General features: G+C 39.6%; 5 protein-coding genes across 9 annotated transcripts; 2 read left to right on the forward strand and 3 right to left on the reverse strand.

Moving 5' to 3' along the window:
• The first annotated feature begins 313 nt into the window (after window positions 1-313).
• Window positions 314-1,061, forward strand: LOC108053583. Its single transcript, XM_017136282.2, has one exon. It carries the CDS (start codon window positions 369-371, stop codon window positions 927-929), a length of 561 nt encoding a protein of 186 aa, XP_016991771.2. The 5' UTR covers window positions 314-368; the 3' UTR covers window positions 930-1,061.
• A 2,291-nt stretch (window positions 1,062-3,352) lies between these two features.
• On the reverse strand, window positions 3,353-16,312 carry LOC108042743 (dnaJ protein homolog 1). 2 transcript variants are annotated; one of them, XM_044460139.1, is made up of 6 exons: window positions 15,931-16,312; window positions 9,943-10,098; window positions 9,573-9,881; window positions 9,200-9,428; window positions 8,778-9,147; window positions 3,353-3,973 (listed from the first exon to the last, which is right to left on the reverse strand). In XM_044460139.1, exons 3-6 carry the CDS (start codon window positions 9,796-9,798, stop codon window positions 3,746-3,748), a joined length of 1,053 nt encoding a protein of 350 aa, XP_044316074.1. In that variant the 5' UTR covers window positions 9,799-9,881; window positions 9,943-10,098; window positions 15,931-16,312; the 3' UTR covers window positions 3,353-3,745. The 2 variants fall into 2 exon arrangements, with proteins under 2 accessions (XP_044316074.1, XP_044316075.1); XM_044460140.1 differs by having other exon boundaries at window positions 8,778-9,135; window positions 15,931-16,311.
• Window positions 16,313-16,868: 556 nt separating this feature from the next.
• LOC108039530 (queuine tRNA-ribosyltransferase catalytic subunit) lies at window positions 16,869-18,581 on the reverse strand. The gene is made up of 2 exons (XM_017116561.2): window positions 18,408-18,581; window positions 16,869-18,340 (listed from the first exon to the last, which is right to left on the reverse strand). The coding sequence occupies exons 1-2, from the start codon at window positions 18,494-18,496 to the stop codon at window positions 17,146-17,148; spliced, it is 1,284 nt and encodes a 427-aa protein (XP_016972050.1). The 5' UTR covers window positions 18,497-18,581; the 3' UTR covers window positions 16,869-17,145.
• A 48-nt stretch (window positions 18,582-18,629) lies between these two features.
• LOC108039529 lies at window positions 18,630-20,207 on the forward strand. The gene is made up of 2 exons (XM_017116560.2): window positions 18,630-19,122; window positions 19,188-20,207. Exons 1-2 carry the CDS (start codon window positions 18,732-18,734, stop codon window positions 20,162-20,164), a joined length of 1,368 nt encoding a protein of 455 aa, XP_016972049.2. The 5' UTR covers window positions 18,630-18,731; the 3' UTR covers window positions 20,165-20,207.
• LOC108039527 (RNA-binding protein 5-B) lies at window positions 20,203-25,270 on the reverse strand. Of its 4 annotated transcripts, XM_017116557.2 has the most exons (13): window positions 25,123-25,270; window positions 24,933-25,032; window positions 24,478-24,876; window positions 23,641-23,860; window positions 23,514-23,583; window positions 23,163-23,236; window positions 22,715-22,792; window positions 22,529-22,655; window positions 22,198-22,434; window positions 21,716-22,129; window positions 20,846-21,647; window positions 20,535-20,784; window positions 20,203-20,479 (listed from the first exon to the last, which is right to left on the reverse strand). In XM_017116557.2, the coding sequence occupies exons 2-13, from the start codon at window positions 25,019-25,021 to the stop codon at window positions 20,363-20,365; spliced, it is 2,877 nt and encodes a 958-aa protein (XP_016972046.1). In that variant the 5' UTR covers window positions 25,022-25,032; window positions 25,123-25,270; the 3' UTR covers window positions 20,203-20,362. The 4 variants fall into 4 exon arrangements, with proteins under 4 accessions (XP_016972046.1, XP_016972045.1, XP_016972047.1 ...); XM_017116556.2 differs by having other exon boundaries at window positions 24,933-25,270; XM_017116558.1 differs by lacking the exons at window positions 23,163-23,236; window positions 23,641-23,860; window positions 24,478-24,876; window positions 24,933-25,032; window positions 25,123-25,270.
• Window positions 25,271-25,281: the final 11 nt, after the last annotated feature.

Genomic DNA, 25,281 nt, shown 5'->3' on the forward strand with positions numbered 1-25,281 from the left:
CTCCAGGATGTCCAGGATCCTTGGGTGGGTTGTGAGGATGTTGAGGTGGTGGCGGCATTATTCCAATAGCTAGTACAATTCTGAACTGGTGTTTTGCTTTAATTTCCACCCTATATATAGTGGAAAAAATGGACTTGAAGTGTTGGTTTTCCCATCAAAACAGTTTATCAGTTGGTGGCGCGATAAAGTCGGTTTACGACTTGTCGTTTCATATCGGAATTTCCCAATGACAAAGCAACGAGAAAAATATAAAAATCAAGATACACTGATTCTCCTTTCCAACAGGATTCATTTATTCTTGCGATCTGTTCCAGTGAGTGTGTGTTTGCATATAGTAAAATTGAGTAAAATTTTCTCGTGAACAAATTATGAAAAATAATCTTTGGGAAACGCTACAGGAAGTCGATAAAGTAGAGGTATCTTTTGAGAAAACATTGAGAAACATCAAAAGTATCCAAAACCGATACAAAATGGTCTCGGCTTTGAAGAAGAAGGATGAAAGGCGTCAGGAATCCTTTGAAGCGGAGATCCAGGCGGCCATTACTGAAAACAAAATCACCAAACTGCCAAAAAAAAATATCGTCAAGAAGAAAAATAAGACCACGATGGTGACCAAAAAGCGGGTTAGGAAGGGCAAGGCAATTTCCAAAGGGCCCATTCTACCACCTATCCAAACATCTGAAAATGTCCTAAAAATTGAAGAACCCTTTGTCTGCCTGGAAACTAATTGTGTCTATGAAATACACAAAACAACGACCCATGTGGTAACCCGAAAACCATATGGGGCTCTCATCCGGAGACTTTATCGGGCAGCTCGGCGCAAGAATCGGCAGGAGGAGACTTTGCCCCAGGAGAATTACCAGGAGATATATCCAGAATTTCCCAACTTAGCCTGCTCATGCTCGTCTTGCTGTTTGGAGTGCAGATAAATTACTTGTTTGAGCTTTCATGCATTTGTGTATGTCTTGCATATTTTTGGGCTTTTTCATATAAAATTTTATACGGGCACTTAAATTGTTGATAATAAATTAATTAATATTGAGTAGCAGTAGTTGCTTTAATAAATCTTCTTTTATATATTAAATAGGAAATTAAGAAAACAAGCGTCTTTAAATCTTAACTTAATTAAGGATGATCCCAAAATAAATCTGTTTCAAATTTGCCCACTTTCTAAACCTATTTATTTGTATTCTTAGCACTTGTATATTATGATTTTTTATGAATTATTTTTTATGCTTTTGGAAGTCAAAAAGAGAATTATCTTGTCATCCAACAAATATTGTAAATTTTACGAAGCGAAGCCTCGTATAATTTAATCGGATTGCATCTTTCCCCCTCGATAATTTTCAATAACTAGCCACAGCATCGATTACCTCTGCCTCAACAATGAAAAACAAGAACGGAAGCCAAAACAAAGAAACGTTTGCTTATTTACGAGTCGCATTTTGTATGGGCAACTTAAACGCTAATGGCATAAACATCCGAGACGTGAGCGAAATGTTTAAAGGCCGTTTCAAAGGAGCAAAGGACAACGAGACGGAAGCCGAGGCTTAGCGACTGTAATGTGGCCGCCGCCCAAATCAAATCTCAAATCATGCACGTTTCCTTTTGGCCAGCGGGAAATCGGGAAATGGGAGGACGAGCGGAATTGAAAAGCGCCAGGAACAGAAACTGAAACCGGGAAATAGCAGCCCGATGACGAGGACTGCACTCTCTGCACGGGGGAAAATTGTTTGAAAATTCAATTCACACATTTGCCAGTTGTCGATGATTTTCTGTGATTTTGACTGGGCCTCCTCCTGTCCTCCAATGGAAAAGGCACAGCCAACTTCTTGCTGGCTCATCCACAGCCTCAGCAACGGCCTACAACTTTGAGGTTTTTCTTCTTATTCTGGGTAGACACACTCAAAAAAAACGTAAAGAATTTAAATTGCTTTTATATGTTATTGTAACCCAAAAAAATTTAAGAGTCTGTTTTAAGAATTATTAGATTTTCTGGGTGATCAGTTTTAAGTTGGCTCCTTAATGGATTTCTTATGGAACAAGTGACTGAAAAATGTAAGCAATCAATAAAAAATGTTCTGTTTATGTTTTCATTGTACTCAAATTTTCACAAAATAAAATTCGTTTTAACTTTTATTAAATAATAGCGTTGTCAAGTTTTCAATTCCAATTTAAAATAAAATAAATATTTATTATAAAGGTAGTTTTTAAAGTTATTATATATTAGACTTATTTCTTCTATATATTTATTGTACATATTTTACTGAAATGTTTTGATATCAAATTCTTTCAATTGTTTTACCATAAATACCAGCACATACATTCGCTAAAAATGTATGTTTATTAAAAAGTTTCTGTTTCAAATTTTTAAAAATTTTTTTGTTAGTGTTGTGTCTTTTTTTTTGGTTTTCCAGCAAATAAGTGGAAAATCGCAACGAATTGTTACAGAGTCAGCGCCAGAGGTTTGTGGAGTGTTCCTGGCACGTGCGGATCGAACACTCGACTCGACTGCGTCCCGTATCCATCGTATCCATTGCACAGAGCTCGTCCTGATGTCCTGCTCCTGCTCCTGTTTTCTCGTCCTGCTCCTGCTCCTCGACTGGCATGTGTTTGAAATCTGAGCAAGCTTTTGAATCTTTTTCGGCCAAGCCAAGGCATTCCTGCTCGCTATTTTGTATGCAAAGAGTTGTTCAAAATTTAATTTATTTACTTTGCCCTCGAGTTGTTGTTGCTGCTGCTGCTGCCTGTTTATTGTCTGCAAATGAAATGCGTCTATGACTATGTCTATGTCTATGTCCTCGTCTGTCGTGGCTTTCTTTTTAAACGAATTACCATTTGCCAGCTTTGATGTTCGTCTCGTACTTCGCCTCTTCCGCCAACTTTCCTCCCATTCTTTTATGCCATTTTCATTTTTTTTCGGCTTGCCTAGGACTTCCCTCCTTTTTTTGGGTTAGTTCGGCTTTGACGGAAACTTTGCAGACCATAAAGTTTTGACTTCATGCAATTTTAATGACTTAACGAGCAGCATTCCGTTTGACATGAGAGTGTTTTTTTTTTTGGGGAACAAGGGGCGACCGACTGGAAGCGGCAGCTAATTAGCCAAACGCTTTGCGATTACCAAAAGAAAATTTCACTTTTCCTTTCACTGTTTTCCGTTGTTTTTTCTCGGCTTGGGACAGACTCCACAGATAATGCATGGAGTAGACATGTACTCTTTTAAATATATTTTCATGAATTGGGAAACAACTTTTAAAATGGTTTTTGAGTTTATAAGAGATTGGTGAAGAAGTACCAAAATATTTCTTTTCCCAGGAAAACTCTTTCAAAAAATTATAAAACACTTTTACGATTCGCTTGTTTTTTCTTCCACATGTATTCTGTGTGTGTTTGTGTAATTTTATTAAATGTAGCTTTAATTTAGACAAATAAATTAAGAATTAATGATATAATAACTATGGTCAACATATATATTATGCAAACGTGTTCGTGGCGCAGATGAGCAAAACCGATTGTTAAGAAGGAGTTCCTGTAGAAAATGAGTAAATGTTTCACTGAACACAAAAAACAAGCAAAATGGAGAAAGATATCGATGCATTGTTAGACGATGAATAGGACATAGAATTGAAAGATGGATTCGGTTTGGTTTTAGTGCGTTGTGTTTGTGTTGGATGACTAAGTCCGCTTCGTTTTCCGCCGGACTGTGTGAGAGTCTGAGCCGTGGTCACTGGGTGGATTTGGTCCCTCATAACGTGTCCCTGAGCTTCTCCTTCTGGGCGGCAGTCAGTTTCTCCGGGAACTGGATGTCGAAGGCCACCAGGAGATCCCCCTTGCGAGTGGTGTCCTTGGGGAATGGCAGTCCATAGTCCTGGATCCGCTTCACCGTGCTCGGCTTAATGATCTCCTGCATGGTGCTGATGCGCAACTTATCGCCGGACATGGTAGGAACTTGGAAGACAACGCCGCAAAGAGCCTGCAAATTTCATTAAAAATATTATTACATTTTATATATTTTTTCTAGATTTATGAGAATGTTTTTCGGTATTTTTTAGGTACTCTAAAATCTGTTAAAGGCTTTCCTCGCCAATCATGCAATTTATGTATACACTTTTCGTTTTATTTATTTAAGTTCTTGGCTTATCAATCAAAATGGTCAGCAAATACCCCGGACAATAACGCAATTTCGTTTTCTATTTCACCCAAACCCGAAATGAGCAAACACAACACATGAGTTTCACTGACGAGTGGGATCTATCAATCTTCTCCGGGTAATCCTGTTTAGATGCCCCAACCCCAATGCTGGATTTTTTCCAGCTCCTTCGAGCTTTTATTCCCCATTCTTTCCGAGTTCCATGTTTGCTTTCGTATCGAACATAACATTTGTAAATCCTTTTTTATGTTGCCTAATTCGTGTTTAAACATGTTGTTGACACGCTTCCATGTCCTTTTCTGTTTGCTTTCCCTTTCTTGGCCCAGACAATTCCATTGATACTTATTTCGGCCCGTTCGTTTGACATACGACTTGTTTAATTGGCCCACTAAAAGATGGGCATCAATCAGGTTTTGTTTTCGCCCCCAGACATTGATGTGGCTTACCCAATTAATTTCTGTCGAACTTGGCTGAAACTTTTACTGATTGAATCATGCCGCCAAAGGAAAATGCTTTAATAAGTTAGATACGATTCAATACAATTCTTAAATAGATATAAGTTTTCTACTATATTTGCGCCTTATTCATTAAAAGCTAACAACTTATCTTATCACTTTATGAAATTGTATAAAAAGTGACAAATCTTGCTCATTGCTTTTTGAAGTGTTTCAACAGAAATTCGGAGTCTTAAAGGGAAAAACAATATTGATAACAAAATAAACTTTTAAAATTAGTCCGTAATCAGAAATCCATATAACAGACACCATTCTCCAAATGCAAAAATCTATCTTCCAAAAAAAATCGCATAAAATAACTGACTTATAGTCCCAATTTCTCATTTAACCATTTCCATTTCGACATGGCTTGTTAACATATCTGAAATCATTTTTAGAGAACCCCCAGAAATGACAGATTATCTTTGGTAATCCTTTTGGGGCCGAATTCCGACAATTCAAACTGGTAACGCCTTTATTTTTCAAATTTTTCGACTAAACCCATAAACAACCAACCAATAACTGGAATGTCAATCCCTTTCTCAACAGTGATTTATGAGAAGGAAATGAAAAAGGTTTTTGATCTAAGCCCGCCATTGAGACAATCCCTTTGATGCCCATCAATGGATGGTATAATATTTTATATGCCTTTCCATAACTTGTCACAAGTGATTTGTAACCAAAGAACTTGCCGGACATGTGTTAAATAGTTGTCAATGTGCCCCGGGCCTCACCCTATAAAATACAAATAAGTTATAAGTTCAACAAGAAATCACTTCAAACATAAATAAATTGCGACAAAATCAAAGTGCACACCTTTTGAATATTTAAATATATATGTGCGTACTTTTATATCGCTGATCGGGTATTGAGTATTTGCCGACTGGCGAATTTTAAGCGATGACAACATAAACTGATGACGACAGACCCAGAAAACAGCAACAATCACAACGATAACAACCTGTCCCCATGATGACGACCAACCAGCATCAATATTTTTTAATGGAAATGTTGAAAATGTTGTCGCACCAAAAAAAACATAGCGTACATATATATAAATCTGTAACGCTTAAATACTTTGCTACCTTTTACGGAAGCCGAGGCATAAAAAAAAGCAAAACAGAGGGAACCGAAACTAAAGGGAATAAAAATGTGAATGGGGGCATCGATAAAATTTTGCGAGCACTTCCCACCGATGAATCTTTATCTGGATCAGGCACAAGGCCTAAAAGGAATTTAGAAAAAATATATGGAAACCAGTTTCAAAGCTATAACTATGAACTAAACAGTCAGAAAAAAATGATGTGATATGAAAATCTAGTACGATCTATCTGTAGACTATGTTTTGAAAATACAATATTTTTTGGTGATAAACTTATATAAACTTATACTCATATATCACACAACATTCTGAATTAAAATCCTACTAGCTAAAGTTTTTTAATTTTTACTCCATTTTAAATGAAATTAACCTGTATTTTTCTTAGTGCAGAAAAAATCATGGTAGGAACTAGCTTAGACTAGATGATAAATCTGAATGTCAGGCTCAGTTAAACGGAAAGTTCTTGGCAGTAAACATAAATTCCCCTATATATTTTGCCGCTTTATACTCGCTTTTTTCCATTTTTTCCGAACTGCTCTAGACAATTACTCTCGGTGAAAGAAGTGAAGGTTTAGGTGGGAGTTCTTTTTTGGCTGAAAAACAAATCAACAGCATTCAATCGCATGTCATAAAGCATTATTCTTCTGCCTCTTTTTTTGTGTGTCCCCAACCAAACTCTTTTGCTCAGCCCAGTTGACAACTGTCATCAAAATGCAAACGAAGTTTTCGTCTACCAAATGGTTTTGCATGGAGCTTCCAATTTTTTTTTTCTAACAAAAAAAAGATAGGACCAAATCATTTGGGCCACCAAATCGAATGACAATGCCATTGGACAGACATCGACAACAACGTCTGGCCATCAGTTACAACCAGTGGGTCCTGGTTACACTCGTACATCCTTGAATTGTTCATCAATTTTAGTTTGCTGCATTTGCGAGAATTCTGACGCAGGCACTTGAAAACAAAACCATTGTTAAACTTGATTTCCATTTCGAAAATATATGTACAGCCAGACAAAAGCAGTGGGGTGAAGTAAAGAGAATTTAAAATTCAAACTGAAACGTGCTAAGTCTATATATCATCCGCCATATGCATAAAAATAATATAAGACCAAAAACGTAAAGCAAAAAATTAATTCGAAACTCATTGACTTCAATTTTATCGTAAACGATGATGTAATTTATGAGTGGCATTAAATTTACTGCTGCAGCGACAACAAAAGCAACAGAAAATTATGACAGAAAAAAGAATTAAAATCGCTGTTGGCAATTATGTGGATGAACATATATGGAGCTCCAATTGCCTTATGGCTGCTTTATTGATTCGACCAGAATCTTACGAACGTTGAAATGGGCTTGTGATTGTAAAAGCCAAGATTTATTGGTTTTTATTAACCAGATTGGCGAAGCTATACTGCGAAATAATATTTGCATATATTTTGTTAAGTTAACAAATAAAAACAAAATAAAATTTTGGTATATTATAGAAATATGTTTTTAATGAAACCTTTACAGCTTGTTATCTGATGGATATAAAGCCAATCCTTCAGATCAACTTATAGCCATAACAAACACATAATAATCACTTCAAGCTGAAAAATATTTCAATTAAACCCATTCCCATTATCCACTCAGAGCCAAATAACCGTGTCAAATATTTCTATATAGAAAGAACAACATGACACTTTTAGCTCAAAACCGAAACCAAAATGGAATTCATAAATTCAAAATAGAGGCAGCAAAAATATTTGGCCAACTATGCCATAAGTGGCTGCGGACCGAGAGAGAAGCCCAAAAACATTTACTAAATTTGTCGCACTAACAAGCAATAAAATGTTAAAAATCTCCGACGGAGCCAAGTCAACTATTTAATCTACTTAATGCAATTAACAATTTTAACATGACTGCAAACTCAGTGGCGTGTCATTTCAGTTTGTTCGTCGGTTAGTTTTGAGTATTTCAAAATATTTGATATTTTTTCTGTCTGTCTGCTTTTGTTTTTTTTTTGGATCTGACCATATTGGAATTAAGTGAACAAACGAAAAAAATGTTGTGCGAAGTTTTGCGCTTTGGCGACTGTGTAAAAATCTAACACCTCTGTGGGAGCCGCTACAGAGCAGATTGCTGGCCACAATCCCAATCTCTGTCTCCGTTAATTGAAACTTGACCATGTTCACCAATTTGGCGGGGTGCTTTGCTGCTCACCGCGTATATGGTAAATTTGCCATAACCATTATGCCTGCCTGATTTCATTACAATTTTATTTAGGCACTGGCTGCGCCTCTAATTGGGCGCCATACTGTGAGAACCCAACCGCAGGTCTCTCGAGTGAATATCATATCGTGAAAAGAATGTTCTGAAGCGAGGTCTCTAGTTGATTGCAGAGGGTCAAGTATATGATAACCTATCTATGAGTAAAAACTTAACCCAGTTCTATTGATTAAAAGCTGGCATGAACGTTTAGCTACTAAGCTACGAAGAAAACAGTTTCAATTATAAGGTTTGCTTTTCATTTTAGTTTCAAGTAATAAACTTAAAAAAAATAAAAATTATTACATTGATGGTTTACTAATTTGTAAAAAATTTGACTTTCTGTTAAAGACCAAAGATATCTATGTTCCTAAACATAAAAAAAAATGATACTTGGTATACATTTTGATATTCCATATTCATTTTTTCAAATACTATTCGTATATATAATATTTCTTATGATTACAAAATGAAAAAATAATGGAGCAGAATTCACTTCAAAACTGTCTTAAAACCACATAAAATAATATTATTAAATATCAACTTGATGTGATTTCTATTACAAGTCCCTTAAGAAACAGATGTATGTAATATGTAAATATTTTTGCTCCAATATCTGGTCTACTTATGTTTATCAGTTTATACATATATACTATTTGTACTTCAATTACCCCACATATGAAAGGTATGTATTGTTGAGTTCTCTAACCATTTTTCTAAAACACAGCTATTTAGCCAACTAATTCCTTACTATTTAAACCTATCCAAAATCAAGGACTCACCTGCTTGAGCGTCAGTCTCGCCGTGTAGCGGAGATCGCTGCCCTCGCGTTTGAACATGGCATGCGGCTTGTCCCTGATGATGAACACAATGTCGGCGGGGATTTTTCCGGGCGCAATATCGCCCTCTTTCTGGAAGGTGACCTTGGTGCCGGACTTCCAGCCGGGCTTAATGGATATCTGCAGGACCTTGTCCTCCTTGCGGGAACTGCCATCCGCCTGGACGACGCGTCGGGAGATTTTCATTTTCTTAACACAGCCGTGGTAGATCTCCTCCAGCGTCACGTAGAGATCGTGTTCGACGGGCGGATCCTGCTTCTGCTCCTTCTTGAACGGAGTATGCACGTTGAAGGAGTGTGATCTGAAAGAGGGCCTACGGAAGATTAGCAAGGAAGCACTGGGAATCTCCAAAGGGATGGACCAACCTGAAGGCACTACCAAGACCATGCCGCGAACCAATGCCTCCGAAGGGCGATGAAAAGAAGTCGGGTTCCGTGTCCAGATCGAAGACGTTCTTATCGAATATGTTGTCGCCCATGTCGAAGAACGAGGCGAACGGGTTGCTGTTGCCAAAGAACTGGGCGAAGGTGGCTCGCGGATCTCCATGGAACTGATATGTAAACGAGTTGCTAGAGGGACCGCCATTCCGAGTGCCTAAAATATTTGATTAAAATATTAGTTAAAGCTTCATCACTTAGAATTTATTTTATGAAATGAGAGTTGGTGTATACTGATTATAGAAATGTAAACATACTACTCCTTAATTTATAAACCAGCATTTCTTTTTTAAAAACATACCTCCATTCTTCAGACCATCCTCGCCGAATTTGTCGTATGTCTCCCGCTTTTTCTTGTCTGAAAGGACCTCGTAGGCCTCGGCGACCTCCTTGAATTTTTCCTCGGCATTGGCGGCTTTGTTTTTGTCCGGATGATAGCGCAGGGCCAGTTTCCTGTAGGCCTTTTTTATCTCCTCGTCGGTGGCAGTTTTTGGCAGCCCTAGGGTTTTATAGTAATCTTTTCCCATTGCAGGTTATATCTGTGTATGTGAGCGGGTTCTATATATGTAGGTAAAAAGTTAACTCTCAATAATTGGCTGTACTCTAGTATCTGCAATTAAAATAAAAGGTTTAATTAGAGATCTGAATAATGCAGTAATACAAGCACCTACAATTATATCAGTTATCGGTTTTCCATATATAACAAAGGACCTCCTTAGTTGCTATGATACTGCTCCAATAATATCCTTCCTTTTTATCTTTATAATGGCACATGCATCTTGTGTTTTCTCTCTTAAATGTTCGCTTGCTCTATTATCAGCTAAGATCTGCAAAAGACAGAAAAAATGTATATATTTATTTGGCCGCGTATAGAAATTTCCATTCGGTTGGTCGGGTTGGGATCTTAAGACGCGTCACAGACCCTGGTCATGTTCAATGCTGAACGGCCCACGCCTTTCACTAAATTTAGCTCGGCTGGCTAGCAATATTTTTTATTTTTTTGCGGAACATTGGAAATTTCTATGCGCACTTCTCGCCCTTTCTGTCTTATTATGCCTGTCCATCCAATGATGGACACTCAAAAATTAAGTATTTGCCAGACTTTAGCGCAAATGCAAGTTCAATTAACGCTTTATGTATTTATCCATTTATTTGATATTCATAAGCATTCGACAAGCAAACATCAATAAACAAGGAAAGTCTTTTAAATATTCAAATTTGTTTACATATACATCGCCAAGTTTGTTGAATTCATAAATGAAAATTGTTCCCGAGCCAATTTGCATTGACCTTAACATTTCTGAAAGATCTGAAGATCTGGGTGTCCAATTGAGTTTAACATGAGCCATTTGAATTAGAATTGACGATGACATTTATGAATATTTCGGCGACAGCCTGAGATCACTGGGGGTTGGAATACCCCCATCGGGATGGCATGAAGAACATTAGAACTTGATTAGTTGACATGTCTATCAAGTCTGTAATATAAAACTGTTCCTGCTTGACTGCGGTTTCCCCAAACAATCAATCTATAGAAGATCACCAGACATTTCATAGTGAAAAGTTAATCAAGTTGGGGCTTTGATAACATTATGTGATGTTAACCACAACAATCAAGCAGCATTTATCGAATAAAACTTAGACACTTAAATGAGATTTTAAACGGGAAGGAAATTAATGACTGAAATCAGATTAAAGGTAACTTTAGAAATTTAAAAAAAAATATTAAATAAACTGACTTTCTTCAAACACAATATATAATACCTTTTATAGGTTATAAAATAAACAGGTCTTAGTTATAATAATCGTTTTAAAAACTACCAAACACATTGAATTATAAGACTGCCAACATAAATAAAAATTATTATTTGACAATTTATCTTATTTCCCCATTCATTCACGCATTGTTCAGAAAGTCTTATGTTTTGTTATAGCAATTCAACATTTTTATAATCCCTAGTAAACACGATCATCGCCAAGACCTTTAATTGCACTGAAGGTCTGTCATTGCTCAAGTTCAAGATCGCATCCCGAAAATTCATTAACATTCAAGATGTCAACACTCAGACCGGCAATCCATACTCAAAACAGCTTATAGCCTTGGGCTTAACTGATTTCATCTTGGAACATCATGTCGTATATATAGTTGAGAATATATACAGACTGGTTGCGTTGACGATTTTGAACGGGGAAAAAATATGTGAAATGTCTGCCTTGAATTTCGATTCTCGGAGAGACACTTTGGGGCACAAGATTCGTTGGCTATTGACAGCAGACGATTGATGCGATCAGCGCCATTCCATTCCAGAAATTAGTCAGCTGCAGTTTGCATATAATTTGCCAGCGGATCGTGAAATCTATTCCGGATCGGTTCATCGATTCGTGCCAAATGTGTGCCAGATTGAGCGAGCCGGGGACAAGGTCGCAAAAATATAGATATTCTATTTTTTCCGAATTTTCTTTTCAACACATTGACAACATTTTTCTTTCATTCAAAGAAAGTTTTTCTCTCATTTGCGCTGGCAAAAAAAAAATAAATAAAATGGGAAATATGTTACGCAAGGCGATTATGTTATGTGTTTTATATGTTTTGTTCATTCCACCGATTAAATTGATTATTTTTATATTGCAGAGATTTTCGCACGCGTTTTAATAATTCTTTTTATGGTTTTTTATTGAATTATTGGCAGTACATGCATTGTTTCCGTGTAAAATTACCGGCTTAAGGTGGAAAATAAAATCATGCTGAAATCGAAATTATGGCCGGCCATATAAAGAGGATTTTTATGGCCCCGCCCAATTGACAGTTACAACATGTTTTGCCGTGGTTCCCGTTCCCGAGTGGGTGGTTCGTGGGGCGACTTCCGCATATATTATTCACCAGACACTGGCGGCAACTCATTTATTGATTACAGAATAACATTTGTTTAACAATTTATTGGATACTCGCATACGGCATTATTAGTGTATTGCTTTTTCAACGTTTTCATTGTCATTTTTGCATTTGAATTTCTTTCCATTTCGGCGCAACATTATAAATTGTCGTAGGTTATGAGAGGCCAAAGCGTTGGGGGAAATGAAAATTGTTTGTGTTGTCCCCGGATTGCACTAATTGAATTGAACTTGATTTATTAATGCCTCGACTCGGCAGCTTTAATTCCCATTTTGTGTCTCGTTTTTGCCTCCGCTCGTAAATATTTCCAGCTAATGCTCACATGTCCAAGTGAGAGGTGGAGAATCGAAATTAAAAGAAACGAAATTTAATAATAAACGAATATCAAATTGTTGTGTGATTTATGTTGGGCTATTCACATTTGTTATTTATTGCTTGGGGCCTCAAATTGCTGATAAAATCGGTTACTAATGCGACGGTCAACATTTGTCTCCTTGGATAAATTAACTCGATGCCCAGATCAAATATTTAAACCAGAGCTAATTGGTGCACGATTATTGAAAAAATAAATAAAGTGAAATCAAATTCACTATTACTTCGCTAAGCTGCATATAATTATTTTTTGAATGTCATTTTTCCCAAACATTTTCTCATAATTTTTTGAAGTCTATTAAAATTTGCTTAAAACTTTTTCTAATATTAGAAAATAAGTAAACATCGCTTAAAAATAATTTTTAATTTTTTAGAAAATTAAATATTAATGTGTCATTACTCATTTCGTTCCATGTTCAATGTCCAGTCAATTTTATTATGTTTAGTGTTTCAAGGCTGTCAAAACATTTGATCCCCTGACTCTCATTCAACTTCAGCCATTCACTCTCGCTCTTAAAGGGGGAACACAAATCTTTTATTGTTATTTCTCTTTTTCAAAGTCAACAACGAAACCCATTCATTGTCAACCCAATGGTTTTTTTTTTTGCTATTCGAAACCAGCCAAAAACTGATCAAGCACCATGAAGTTTATTCACCCACACTCGACGAAAATCGCAAATAAAAATGGAGAAAAACGAGTACGACAAGAATCGAAGGCAAATCGTTTAGGCAAAGCAACATTAGATGACCAAAAAAAAAGGCGGATAGATTCCGGCAAATTATCAGTATTTGGGGTGGGTGTTTCTAAGCCGCATATCTGCTGCAAAAATAGTTCCAATGACTAAGCGTCTTTACCTTTTGGCCGAACAGTGAAATCTCCCACACAATCATCAGCCAAACATTTTCGATTTTGGAGAAATTTTTTGTTGGTTTTGGATAAATGAATCAGCATTCAGCAATTTTGACATTGATTTGCATGAGGTTGGGTAATACTTTCCGACATGGTTTATCTTTGCAAATTGACCCTCTGTTTATCCAGGAATTTTATACTAATTTGCTAAGAGCATTGATTTCTAAGCAACAAAATATGCACGCAAATATTCCATTTCCGTTTATTTTGGTTTCAGCGTAACAAAAGCAAATGCAAAAAGGCAAACATCGATTTGCATAGAATAACTATTAAAGCGAACATATTGTATACGAAGATTTTTGGATTTGAATTTTTGTCTCACAGAAATTTGCATGCGACGGTGAAAATGAAAAACTTGTTTCAGCTGGTTAGAACAAATGTTGTTTGTGCGGAAATTGTTGTTGATTTTGTTTGATGTATTGATTAAAATGTTGTTGCAAATGATATTTAATTAAACGAATAAATGGAAAGCTTTAAAATGAATTGTTTGCAAAATACTCAGATTATGTTAAAAGCAAATACATAATAATTAAGATAGAAGCAAATCCATTTAGTTTATTTTATAGGTTCCAAATTTACTTTTAAATTTGTTACCAAGCTTTTTTATATTATGCAGTTTTAGAACAAAATATAGATTGCTTAATTTCATTAAAATAAAAAGTTTCTTATCAACACCATAGTGATTTTGATAAATCAAAATTAAGATTGATATTCGAATAACATGTTAAAAATAAATGGAAATTCTGAAGACAGGAAATACTTAATTTGGAGTTTCGTTCGCAAATGAACTTTGTTAAACGTTTTTAATTGGCTGTATTTTAATTTCCGCATATATAAAAAGTATTCATTAATTTATATAATTAAAGCAAGCTTTTTTTAGCCCACGACAGAGAAGAATTAAATTAATCAATTGCAAAAACAAAGGCGCGAAAGTGTATTTCCTTGTGTTTTCTTTTCCCCATAATTACTTTGCTTAATTGCCCTCGGCTCTTCTTCATTTTTCTCTAACACTCTCGGGAAAATGACGAATTTTGCATGTTTTGCGACACAACGACCATCAAAACAATACTGGGACCATGCCCCCTTTCGTCTGCCGCCCACCCAGCAGCTGTTCAAAGAGTATTACCCATAGCTCCACTCCCCAGAAAAAATAAAGACCACTCTCTCGGTTTCTCTTCGGCTCTCGAATGTGTCATAATTTATAAATACTAGGCAAAACCAAAGAGCCCAGAGTCTACTAACGGTACGAACTGACAAATTCTGGTGTGATTATGATTAGCAGCAATCATTAAAATTTTCTTTTATTTTTTTACATTTTTTTCACCACTCTTTGGTGGTAATTTGTTGCCATTTGGCTTTTCGCCTTTATTGTGCTATTGACCATTTGTCTGAGACTTTGCATTTGGAGGCCAACAATCAAAGCCGAAAAAATCTTTTTTCGCTATATGCCTTCAATCATATTCGTCTGACTTGTGTGTTTACTTTTTATTTATGAATTGTGGCCAACAAAATTTGAGTGTTTGAAAAATGAGGCAATAGTAGCCCCTCAAAAAATGGCCATAAAAAGCTGACATGACCACAAGAAATAAAGAGAGCTTCTTTATGGTGTTTATCCTTGGATTAATGTATATTAATAAAGGTCTGTGGTCTATTAACGAGTTAAAATAAATATACATTTTTTTACAAATTTCTCTTCCACTGAGAATAGACTTCGGAAAATTCCGTCCAGTAAATAAGAAAGTAAATTTTTTGGTCGAGTAAAAAAACAGAATTCATTGCAATCAAAGTAAATTGTCTTAAAAACAAATGCAGTTTTATCCCACTTTCCCGTTAATTTCCCTTTATTTTTGGCCCACCCCATGTGCACCTTTAACTTTACCGAATTTCAAACACAAATCTTTTCACACATTGTGTGTACACAGAGTAGAAAGCCCATGAATATTCCAAAGAATCGGCATGAACATTTCGAAAAATAATCAGGCGAACTGGGCAGCAGCGAAAATGGTGAGAACAAAAAAAAAACATATACACAAAAATAACTAAAAATGCTAAAAATAAAACTTATTTAAAGAAATGAAACCATGAAAATTCAAAAACACACAGGCCAAAGCCAAAAACGATGGCAAATACAAAAATATAAATAATAAAACGAGCGGAAAAATCACTTTTGGACTTTGCAGATATACTTGGCGTATACTTTATATAAGGGTTCTTGTTCTTTTTGACACTCTAACGAAATCCTGGGCATAAACAAAGGCGACAGAGCCATAAAAAGCACGATTACAAGGCACGATTATTTGGGTGCATGTATATTTTTATATATTTTTTTTTGTTATTTCGCTTTTACCACATTTGGCAAGCCATACGAGGTAAAATCACACACACACGCACACACTCAGAGTCAATCCAGCAGTCACACACTCACGCACTGCAAGTCCGTGATTAATTGTCATTGCAAACCAATAAATTTGGGGGACTCCTTACAATTGACGGGGTGAATGGGGCGTATGCTTGATATGGATTTGCGATCCTCCGATTTTGCGACTTTCAAAAATATTTATTATTAGCGCGGGCTTCTCGCTGCCAATTTTCCAATTTGCCAATTTGCCGCCAGATGCGTGCAGCAATACCGTTAGTAAAGTACCGACCACGGCGAAAGAATCCGCGAACAACGCGATAAAGTGGATGCGACAACACTTGGGGACTCACTGAACGATCCAACACCACCGACTGGATCCACCACCACTTGCCCCAATCTTGTGCTCCCGTTCTCTCTCTCGCGCTCTCTGTGAGATCTCAGATCGCAGCGTTCCACAGAGAGTCCAACAAAAAGTTATCCCTCAGCGGAAAAGAGAGCTCGCGAGAGATTCGAATTAAAAGTGAGAGGTTTTTTATTTATTTTTCTTATTTACCACACATGTACTCTACGTGCGATCAAGAAAGAAGCCGAGGAAAAAGGCGAAAATAAAGTACAAAATCGAAAACGGGCAATGAATTGGTCTGGTCGGCCGTTCCACTCGAGATTCACGATCGCCACCGATTTGCGCTATGACGCATACTGGCGGATAGAGCTTTTTCCCATAGGTAAAAGCGAAAACGTGGGCAAAGCAGAGACAAAAACCAGTATTCTTATACCCTGAATTGGGGTATAGCTGACTACTAGGGAAGGTTTTGTTGCCATAATAAAAATAACAAAATTTGTCCCACAACTTAAATCCCCAAACATAAATTTATATAGCTTAAACTTTAACAAGTGAATATATAACGAGTTTTCGATATTTTTTATGACCGAAAATACCTAAATAATCTAAATTATTATAGCCACCTATAATTATCGAGCTTAAATTATTAAAAAAATACTTTTCCATATATTTTTGTAGATAGTAGTAAATTAGTTTATTTAGCCCCTTGAACTTAAAAAATAAAATTTATAGAGTTTATTTCCAATAAATATAGATACACTCTATAATTCTTAAGTTATATAAGTACAAATGTATCTTATAAATTGTTGTCCTTAATTTTATGTTGTGTTTTTCTTATACTAAATATGTACATGATTTCGTTCATGAATATAAAATGTCTTCAAGGTATTTAAGGGTATTAAGGGTATTATTAAACCATTAGTAACTAAATACGAATGCCTCTTTAAGGGTATCAAAACTGTGTATAGTCAAGCTTAGGTTTTTTTGCATTATTGTATTAGCTGGTGGCCACCTGCTCCTTATCCAGATCCTCGGTCTCCTGGCGCTTCTCTGTCTTTGGCTTCTGTTCCTGTTCATCATTCTTCTCCGGATCCGCCGGCAGTTGAATATTCACAGCCGCCAGAGCTTCCCGTATCCAAGCCGGAATGGGGTCGGATTGGAAGTGGCTGGCCATGAAATCCCTGACGAATTGCGGGAACTCATCCCGCTGAATGGCCTCACGCATGCTCCTCATCAATCGCAACTGATAGGCCACATTGTGGATGCTCAACAACGAGCAGGAGACACTCTCATTGGTGGCAATGTGGTGCAGATACGATCGAGTATATCGCTTGCAGGTGCTGCACTCGCAATCCTTGTCGATGGGTTCCATGTCCAGTTTGTACTTTGGCTGCTTGAGGTTCAGTTGTCCACTGCCCACCAAGGCACAACCAAATCTAGCTGTGCGAGTGGGGAAGACACAATCGAACATATCGATCCCAAGGGCCACACAGACCACCAAATCCGCCGCAAATCCCACGCCCATCAGGTAGCGGGGCTTGTCCCTGGGCAGATAGCCGGTGCACACGTCTACCATTCGCCAGAAGTCGTGTTTACTCTCGCCACCACTCAATCCTCCGACGGCAAATCCTCGAACTTGACGCTCCATCAGGGCGGATACGCAACGTTGTCGCAGCGGCACATCCAATCCTCCTTGGACAATGGGAAACAGCGACTGATCATCATCTCGAGCATGTGCCTCGATGCAGCGATCCACCCAGCGAATAGTCCTCTCCATGGCTTCCTCCACCCGGGGACCTATGGTCGTCGTCTTGACCACGTCATCCAACTGCATCATTATATCCGCCCCGATGGCATTTTGTATTTGAATTGAATGCTCTGGGGTCAACATACACTGGCTGTTGTCGAAGGGCGAGCGGAAATTCACTCCATGCTCATCGATCTCGGCCAGCTGCAGCAGGGAAACCATCTGAAAGCCACCGGAGTCGGTCAGGATAGCCCTTGGCCAGCCCATAAACTTGTGGAGACCGCCAGCTTTCTTGAGAGTCTCAATTCCTGGTCGCAAGCCCAGATGGTAGGTATTTCCCAGCAGGATTTGGCAGTTCAGCTCGATGAGTTGGTCAGGCAGGATGCCCTTCAAGGTTCCCTGAGTTCCAACAGGCATGAAAACTGGAGTGTTCACTTCACTGTGCCTGTTATATAGATAAATCATATGGGTTAGTCAGAGTTCTCAAGGGTATATCTTATGGCAACACTCACCTTAGGGTCATCAATCCTGCCCTGGCTTTGGAGACGGAGCACTCCGCCACGACCTTGTAGGTCAGCGGAGGAATCTTGCTGGGACTCATTAATTAATGAATTATTCTAAATTATATGTAATGTTTACGCGGAAAAAGCCGGTGCACGTTTTTAATCACAATTCTGTGTGACCACTTGGTTATAATCGGGAATATACCAAATTGGTGAATCGGAGCTATCGATACTAACTAGGTTATTATTTGTCCGGAAACTTTTGGAGGGCGGGCTTACGTGTATCTTGATTACAAGTATAGATTACTAGGATTATTATCAGAGAAGGTGAAAATGTCAACGCAGCAGGAGCAATTAAACTTTATCGAACGCCACCTGGTGTTCGATATTTTTAAGGACTTTGGAGCTGGTGCTTCGCTGGAATCCCACAAAGTGGAGTGCTCCAATGGTCTAGATGGCTTCATGTCCGCCTTGTACACTGTCCAGCTGGATCTGAAGATTGCGGATCGCAAGCAAACGGAGGTGGTCCTGGTCAAGTTCATGAAGGGCACGGAGGCGTTCCGGGAGAGCAGCAACTCGTACATCCAGTTTGCCAACGAGATCTTCGCCTATGCCGAGATCCTGCCCGCCTATGAAAGTCTCCTGAGGACAAGTCACCTGGTCAGCGATGTGGTGGGGAACTGGGTTCCCCGCTGCTATTTCGCCAAGTTTGGTCAAGTTGAAGGTGGGTCATTAAATGGTTAGTGGCTATGAAACGGCTTAATCAGCCATATCTGAAAATCCTTCTAGATCTTAGCAACGGTCGTGAATCCGTACTAGCTCTAAAGCACCTCAAGGGCGATGGCTTCCAGTTGGGTCCAAGACTAACCCTTCGTCGGGATCAACTCGAGGCCATGGTGGGTCTGATTGGACCATTCCATGCTCTTGGCTATGCCACTCGAATCCTCCAGCCGAATGTTCATGCCCGTTTACGCGCCGGCGTGGTGGACATGCCCTTTGTTTCCGATTCTGGAAAGGCCATCTTTGATGTCCTCTATCGCGTAGCCTTCGATAGGTTCTACGAGTTCTACGACCGGCAAAAGGAGCAGCTCCTCAAGGATTCAGATGCGGGATTTGGCGCCGCCATCGAACGTCTCCGCGAAAAGTACTTCAAGCGGCCTACACAATTGCTGGAGTGGATTCGCACCGCATCCTATGCGGAGGACCAACCGGAAAGCCACTTTGCGACATTCCTGCATGGAGATTACAATCGGAACAATGTGCTCTTCCACTACGGAGCCGATGACAAGGTAGATGGCATCAAAGCCATAGATTTCCAGGAGCTGCGTTTCAGTACCACGGCCATCGATCTTAGTTTCTTCATGTACATGACCACTGCATCCGAAGGAAGGGAGGAGATCTATGCCGATCTGTTGCGCAAATACCATTCAAAAATGATTGAGATGCTGGAGTTGGTGCTGCGGCGCAACCAGGATGAGTTGACCGAGGATCGGGTGGATCAGCTGCTAAAGGAATACAGCTTTGATCATTTTGAGGCGCACTTTAAGCGCTATGCTTTCTACGGCGCAATGGTCTGCATGCACTTCTTGCCCTGGCTTTTGGGTAGTGAAACGGATTGCGCCGAGTTGTCCCGACTGTTTGATACGGACATGCACGGTGCTGCCTTCCACCAGTTGTCCTTGGACATTGCAGGTGATGAGGCGAACCTGGAGATCTTCAAAATAGTGCGACACGCCTACGAGCACGGCTACATGGACGAGATTTAAAATCTTATCTTATGGTTGCTATATAATTACAGATCAAATCTAATTTGAGACATTTTATTATTTACGTCCTATTTACATGTTAACTTCGAAAGTAATGCTAAATGAGCGCAGTAATGTGGTGGATGTGTACTGAGGTAAACAATGCCTAAATGCTTCTATGTTTAAGCGGAATTAAGTCATACATATCTAAACGAAGTCTCAAGCGTTCTCATAGCGCTGCTTCATCATCTTCTTGATGTACGATTTGTAGTCGTTACCAGGTGGCAAGTTTCCAGCCTTGCTGCCCAGTCCCACGTTGTTGGTACGACCATCAGCCTGATAAAAAGAAATTATTAAATTAGGAATATTCAGTTTAAAGTATTTCTTTCACCTCTATGATCTGGGTGCGTCCCTGGTTCTTCCTGCCCAACCCCTGGCCCTCCGACCAGCCCATCTTCTGCATCAGACGACTGCCCACGTTGCTCGAACTGATGGGCAGGGCTGGTGCACTCCCAGAGGAATCCTTCTGCCGCGCTTGCAGAGTCTTTATCTCGTGCTCGAATCGCTCCCTGCTGCGATTCGGTGGAGGTGGATCGCTCTCGCCGTATTTTAGCCTGCGCTCCTTGGCACGGTCACGATAACTAAGGAAATATAATTAATCAATTCACTATACACCATCTTTAATAACCCAATTGCACTTACGATAGTGCCTCGTCAATGCTGTTTCCTTTAGAATTTTGGTTAAGCTTGGCCAGATTCTCCTTGTGCAGATTGGACATCTTCAAGTGCTTCTGCAAAATGTCCAGCGATTGGAAGGCACGCTTGCAAAGCAGGCAGGTAAGCTTCTGCAAGTCCACGTATTCCGATTCATCGGCAATGCCTCTACCAGAACCACTTGGTTCCGCCGTCTTCTGCAAGTTCTGGGAGGAACCAGCATTGTCCTCTTCGGAGTCCGAAGCTCCTCCATAGGCGTTGACCAGTTTGTTTATGGCGGGTGGCCCTGCCTGTGGTACATAGTCGTTGAGCTTTCCTCGCTCTTTTTTCTCGAGAATCGAGAATCCCACATCAGCGTAGGCTCCTTGAGGTCCACGTGAGGTGCTTGGGGCTTCATTCCCCGACAGAATGGGCTGCGGTGTGGCCACCGCCGTGTAGTCCTTCCTCTGGTTCAAGTGCTTGGCCCACTTCTCCATGTCCTTGACAATCTTCTTGGCCACCTTTACTTTGTCGGGCTTGTTGCCTTCTTCTTTTTCCTTCTCCTTCTCCTTGGCCTTTTTGGCCTCCTCCTCCTTCTTCTCAGCCTCAGCTAGAACTTCCTGAAGGGCTGCCTGAGTGGAAGCAGGCGTGGCCAGGACGTACGTGCTCCTCCGCTGATCCCAGTAGAGATACGCACCCGTCTCGTTGTTGTAGTAGTACTGCGAGTGTGCATCGTAGTAGAGGCCCGTAATGTGGTCATAATAGTAGCCGGAAGTCTCATCATACTGGTACTTCGACACATCGGGAGTAGCTAGATAAATTAAAAATGTAAGATACATCATATCAAGTACTAATATAGGTTATTATGCGACTACTTACCGTATTTCTTTCCATCATTTCCCCTGGGAGCACTTGCTCCTCTGGCAAGGAAGGCGGCCTTCGCCTCGGCCACAGTAGTCGTGGTCTCCATCTGACCAACCTTCCTCTGCTTGCGCATCATGGCTGACATGGCCACAGCTGCTCCAGAATTGGCCTCCGTCACATGAGGATCCCCGCTGTTCTTGCTTAGTTCAGTCGTATAATAATCCGTATAGTACTGGACGTAGTGGGCGTGCTCCACAGGATTGGAGGCATACACGGAGGCACTGTACTCGGCGAGACGAGGGACATCCGCCAGAGAGTAGCCTCCACTCAGTCCGGAGGGTGGCATCGCGCCTCCGCTGGATTTAGATGGATTTAAATCGGTTTTGCCCACTTGAAGATTTTCGGAATCTATGCAGTAGGTAACGATAACTGAAATGGAAGGAAATTGTTAATATTATAGATACATTGGACTTGCAACGTGGAAAGCGGGCAATTACCAGTCTTCTCGTCCAGTGTTAGTGGCGGGTCCAACGCCGTCAACCCGTTGAATACGTTCATCGAATCGATGAGAGTGTCAAAGTTAAGGTAACAAATTCCCCGAGATGCCTGGGTTAGGGCATCGCGACTGACCAGCACTTTGCTGACTGTTTTGGCCAGCTCGGGCAGGTGCTTCTGGAGGGCAGTGAGCACGCCCTCCTCGTTTGTCAGCGCGTCCAGGCCGCGAAGCATGATCTCTGCATTGGGAAAGCGTGGTGCGGGTTAGTGGGGAATTAAGCTGATTAGCTGGAGAGAACGGCATTGAAAGATATTGCTCATTGGTGGATATACTTTTTGTGAGGATCCGGCTGATCTCGTCGATCCCTTCGCCGGCTCCTGACAGAGCATTCTCACTCTCCGTCCGCGAGGAGCTGCACATGAAGCACTGAAAGCGGCGCTTGAAGTTGCTGGCACCACACTAGAGGATAAAACACATTTTAGGAATCGCTTATTGGTCTATATTTCATGGAAACTCACCTTAACACAGGTCCAATCGGAGATGCGAGTGTGGCTATACTGCATGGACACACGATGGTCGCCCAGCTGGAGCATCCCCTTTAGAAAGAAAGGGAAGAGAAGACGGAAAATACGGATCAGAAACTGCAATCGCTTAAAAACTAATCATAACTTTCACAGACTACACAGTCACCATGTTGCTTCTGTGTTTTGGGCAACGCGCAGATGTCGCCGATGCAGATGGTTATCCTTTGTGTGAGAAAGTCCGGCTTTGAGTTCGGTTCCTCCTACACGGCCCAAAGAAATTTAGACTAAAGGACCACGATATACTGATATAAAACGAACGAGAAAGAAGAGCCTTGGAGGAACTGAACTCAAGGCCTTCTGTAAAGATGATGCCATGTTTTGCCGTCATTTCTCTTTTGGCTGATTCAAGAAGATTCAAGTTTCTTGTTGTTTGTTGTGATACCTGATTTAAATCCATCCAATGTCTCGCCTCCTCAACGGTTTTAAACTCGACAAATGCAAAACAGCGTGAGGCACCTAAATTTTAGATAGAAGCAGATACGAAAATGTTTTTGTCAAAAAATGTTGTTGGTTGTTTTAATAGCATTGTAACATTTTTGGGGATTGTATTTTGGTTTCAGTTTGTTTTTATCTATATATATAGTTTTTGTGGAATTTTGTTGCAGATGTCGTAAGCCAAGTATAATTTAATTTATAATAAATCCTTTTCCGAACATTTAGCTGGGCACTCAATACTCACGCTGTGTTTTTTTTTTACTTTAAATCGAATATCATACACGAAAATGCAACCCACCTGTTGGCTGTTTCCTCATCACGCGAATGGAACTGGGTTCCATGTCGGCTTTGATCAGCTCCCCCATAATCTGTGGGAAATTGCCATGTTATTTCCATATTTGCATTGCTTATATATAAAATATTACGTCTGCTTCCGTGACGTGCTTCTTCAGACCAAAGAGGATAATATTGTTAAGCGGCTCGACGGTGCTGCCACTGTAATGACCGCCGCGCTGTTTAAATTCATTGGCCATGTCGCTGTCCTCATCCGAGGAATACTGTCTGTCGCGCTCACGATCCCTATTAGTGTTGGTCGAGCCATTGCCATTATTATTATTATTATACTGCCGATGGTCACCACTGCGACTGCAACGTAAATGGATTTGTTAAACTTGTTCTATAGAATTATTTTGTTAATTATGGAATTCTATTTGCATTTCTTACATTTATTGCGTAAGCAATCAATTGAAATAACATTTGTTATTCACTTAAATAATGTATACACTATATTTAACTCATTAAACTGAGCATGAATGATTCATTTGGAAATTTGTATGCATTCATGCGAAGTTCTATGTACAACACAGTCGGGCAATATGTAAATGTTTATATAAGGTTTTGATTTATTGAGGACTATTTGTTATAAGTGAAGAAAACGGTTGAAAATGAAATTCCATTTTTAAATCGTACCGTTTAGTTAACAGTATACATATCAGAAATTAGGTATTTTAAAAAAAAGGCTGTATCTTGAAAAAATAAATACGTATATATATACATTTTGTGGTTTAAGTTTTTACTCTACCCTTAAGAAGTGTGGTTTTTAGGCCACCGTCGAGATAACAAGGAAAACGACATGTAAGTTCAAGAGGAATAAGTACGACACGACCTGTAACTATGTCTAGAAGTGCGTATTTGGATTTGTGATCAAGATATTGGAGTAAATATCACTAACTAATATACTACAAACATATATACTCGCTCACCTGCTGCGTTCTGATCCTTTATCAAACTCATCATAGTTGCGCTCCTTCGACTCACGATCGTAATCCTTCCAGCGGTGATCGCGTTCATTATCGTATTTATCCCGACTGCGCTTATCATAGTTATTCTGATCATGACGATCATGGTTATTATAGTTATCGTGATCGCGGCGACCGTGATTATCCTGATCCCGCCGATCATAGTTGTCTTCGCTACGATGTTGACGGTGATCGAAGTTATGCCGCGAGTTATAGCTTCCCTGATCCTCGTAATCATCATTAATCAGATCCCGGTAGAGATCACGGTCTGTACTGCGATCGTGTCTATAATGCGAGGATCTCTCGCGACTTCGGGAACGGGAATTGCGGCGTCTGTAGTCATTACGATCCCGACTGCGCTCCCTGGAATATTAGTGGTCTATTAGCATTATCCCAAGTGGTATATGTGTGTACCTTACCTGGAACGGGAGCGAGTGTACCGTCTGTAGCCCGAATCGTTGCCATTTCCATTGCCTCCCGAAAAACTGCGACCGTATCGGGAATCCATTCTACGCGTATCTAATGCGAATCGATGGTAATTATATTCAGTTTGCCTGCATTTTTCGCCTTTTGCCATTTAGTTGAGCCGCGTTAATTTACACATCTTACTTGTTTACCACGTTTTTAACAGGATTAGGATGTGAATTCTGGTCAAACGAGTTTCCAGTCTGGTGGTCTCTGTTCATTTAAACAGAAAAACAATAGAGTTCCCCGGCCACAAAAAAACACGAATAGAAAAATCTCGGCCTCCTTTGCCGTTCACCCAGA

This window comes from Drosophila rhopaloa, unplaced genomic scaffold, assembly GCF_018152115.1.
Source record: "Drosophila rhopaloa isolate 14029-0021.01 unplaced genomic scaffold, ASM1815211v1 contig_2, whole genome shotgun sequence".
Taxonomy (NCBI): Eukaryota; Metazoa; Arthropoda; class Insecta; order Diptera; family Drosophilidae; genus Drosophila; species Drosophila rhopaloa.